The sequence below is a fragment of the Chenopodium quinoa genome, unplaced genomic scaffold (genome assembly GCF_001683475.1).
Source record: "Chenopodium quinoa cultivar QQ74 unplaced genomic scaffold, ASM168347v1, whole genome shotgun sequence".
Classification (NCBI taxonomy): Eukaryota; Viridiplantae; Streptophyta; class Magnoliopsida; order Caryophyllales; family Amaranthaceae; genus Chenopodium; species Chenopodium quinoa.
In genome coordinates, this window is record NW_018743389.1 from 1,326,561 (window position 1) to 1,329,471 (window position 2,911).

A 2,911-nucleotide genomic window follows, 5' to 3' on the forward strand; every position below is an offset into this window, starting at 1 on the left:
TCTCTTGGGATTCGATCCTTACTTGCCCTACTACACAGTTAGAAGGAATAGTTAGGTTATTTTTGTTAGGTACGCGATAAGCCTATCACTCATCCATCCTCATTTCACCTAAAATCACCAAAACATTTCCCTAATTTGTGCAAATAGAATACAAGCTAAGATCCACATAAGAATATTACAACCTTAATAAACTATCGATAAATTACTTCCTTCATCTCATATTACTTGTCACAGTTGACCAACTTTTATTGTCAAACGAGACAAGTAAAATGATACAAGCGGGGGTAGTATATAAGCTTCCCAGTCATAGTAGTTAACTAATATGTCAACAGAATGTTCTGTTTTTTTCCTTCAAACTTCCATAATTAACTAAATCTAAATTAAATCCGTCCTGTTCAATGATTTCAATCAATCCACACCAACAAATATAACCTCCCTTTTTTTTCCCACACACCCTTCCACGAAACAACCAATCTTCTAGTACTTCATCAAAACCTTCCTTAAAAAGGACAATAAGAATTCAGAGAATATCTCCAAGGCAAACCACTATATAAACCCTACCATATTCTGATAAATTGTTAATTCGTAAATAATTTTATTTCCATATTTTTCAACATAAAATAACTAGCTTAGTATCTAGGAAAAAAAAAAAACAAAAATGGATTTGTACAGTTTACCTCACCATCACCAGCAACAAAGGCAACAAGAAGTTAAGGGCAAAAGAAGCAAAAAACCATCAGGGATGGGCAAGAAGTCATTCAAAAAAGTCGAAGCGATGAAGGTTGTGTACATCTCGACCCCTATGAAAGTTACTACAAGCGCTTCTAAGTTTAGAGCGATTGTACAAGAGCTTACCGGGCGAGAATCCGATGTTGTTAACATCATGGAGACTAGTGGTGGAAATGATACATGGATTATTAATGAAGATCACATCGTCAGTGGTTGTAATACGCCCGAGGTAACGAAGAATTACGCTAATACTAATCAAAGATCATTATTAGATAATACTAATCAAAGATCATTAGTAGATAATACTAATGAAAGATCATTAGTAGATAATACTAATGGATCTTCCCCTTCTGTAAGTTCATCTGAGGAGTTTGTTGAGCAGTTTGATGGTGTTTTTGTTAAAGGGCAAGATAGTAATTTTGGTGTTATTGATCATAGTAGTTTTTTGTATGATCAGTTTTTTCATCAATTAGATGTTCTTGGTTATTATTAATTAATGAGTATAGTTTTTAAGTTGGTAATGCTACTAAGCTAGTTAGTAGTATTATTATTTCATCTGTTGCTTTGTTAATGTATGTATATTTGATGGTTTAATTTTTATTTTTACATATAATTAATATATATACACTTTTTCGTCAATTAATTAACTTTTGGTAATTAAGTTTAATAGATGTTTGTGTTCTGTTGTGTTTTCGATTGCTTAGCTATAATAATCGGGTTTGAAGGATCAATTATATATGGAGCACCTTGATTAATGAGTGTATTGACAATTTATTTATTTATTTATTTATTTATTTTTGAAGAGAACGGTTAGTGCATTAATTCATAGAAAGATTATCCAAAAGTACATACGGGGAAATCTCATATGGTACAAGATATTCCCAAAGATGTTCACGACCATACGACATTAACCTAGCTAGGTGGTGGGCAACGAAATTCCCCATCACGCTTTACATGAGACCAAAAAATGGAAAATAAAAACTCGAGCTAACAAAGACTATGTCTTCTAAAATACCATCAACAACAGCAAAAGAGAAGGACTTCTTCTTAAGCTTAATTGGAGACGAGCAAATAATGAATCTGCCTCAAGGATAACATCACTGAAGCCTTGATCCCTTGCCTTGCTTTCTGCAACCAACGGCTCCCAACGAGCTCTAGCTCTGCTGATAGCCGAGAACATGTTCTGACCCCTGCTATCACGGGCAATGGCACCCAACCCCACTCAGCCTTCATCAGAAATTGCGGCATCGACATTTATCTTCACTACACCAAGAGGGGGAGGCAACCACACTGGTCTACCAGCAGGCTCAATGGGAGGAGTTATACCCCCATAAATTCTTTCGGTATACTCACCATAGTCAGCCACCAATCTGCTATGTTGAAGAGGGGGAGCCTCATCCAAGTCCCACACATTCTCAAAGACCCATTTATTGTGACGAAACCAAATAAACCAAGTGAGAAATAAGCTTCTTTGATAAACATCTTCCGAAAGATTTTTTGCCAAACAAAGCAAAATATCTCCAAAAGAATCAGATGCAGCAAAATTAAGAGCTTCCTTGCAGCCACTTTTCAACCACAATTGATGCACACTAGGACACAAAATCATAGCATGGACGGCTGTTTCACTCGCAGAACCACAGCAGGGGCATAGGTAGTCTTCGATAAGATGCCTATGCAACAAAATGCCTCGAGAAGGCAGGGAGTTTGAGCAACATCTCCATAAGAAGTGACAAACCTTCGGGGTAGTCTTCACCTTCCATACTTTGACCCAGAAATGTTCAAAATCATCAAGAGCGAGTGATTTTCCCAGGATGTAGGCTGACTTTACATTGTAATAACCATTTTTTGACCATGCCTAAGTGAGTGTATCATTTATTCCCCTTTGTTCACTGATTGGGATAGCTAAAATGGCCAGCTTATCACGTTCATTGAAAATGCCCTTTACCTTGTTTAAATCCCAGCTGCAGCCTTCCTTATCAATCAACTCATCAACCGTTGAACAAATGTCAACTCTGCTGTCAGTGGCAACAAAGCGACTTTCATCATCAATAAGCAAGGGTCCGTCCAGATATTGATGTTGCGGCCATTACCAACCCTCCATAACATACCTTCCTTCACAAGGGCTTTAGAACTCCATAAACTCTGCCATGAGTAACTCGAAATGGACCAAGAGTAGCCTCAA

At 37.0% G+C, this 2,911-nt stretch overlaps 1 protein-coding gene across 1 annotated transcript; it reads left to right on the forward strand.

The window, feature by feature from the left end:
- Nucleotides 1-422: 422 nt before the first annotated feature.
- Nucleotides 423-1,372, forward strand: LOC110738285. The gene has a single exon (XM_021918655.1). It carries the CDS (start codon nt 659-661, stop codon nt 1,220-1,222), a length of 564 nt encoding a protein of 187 aa, XP_021774347.1. The 5' UTR covers nt 423-658; the 3' UTR covers nt 1,223-1,372.
- The last annotated feature ends 1,539 nt before the right edge of the window (nt 1,373-2,911 follow it).

Coding starts and splice junctions, on each gene's coding strand:
- LOC110738285 (XM_021918655.1), top strand. CDS start 659: ATGGATTTGTACAGTTTACCTCACCATCACCAGCAACAAAGGCAACAA.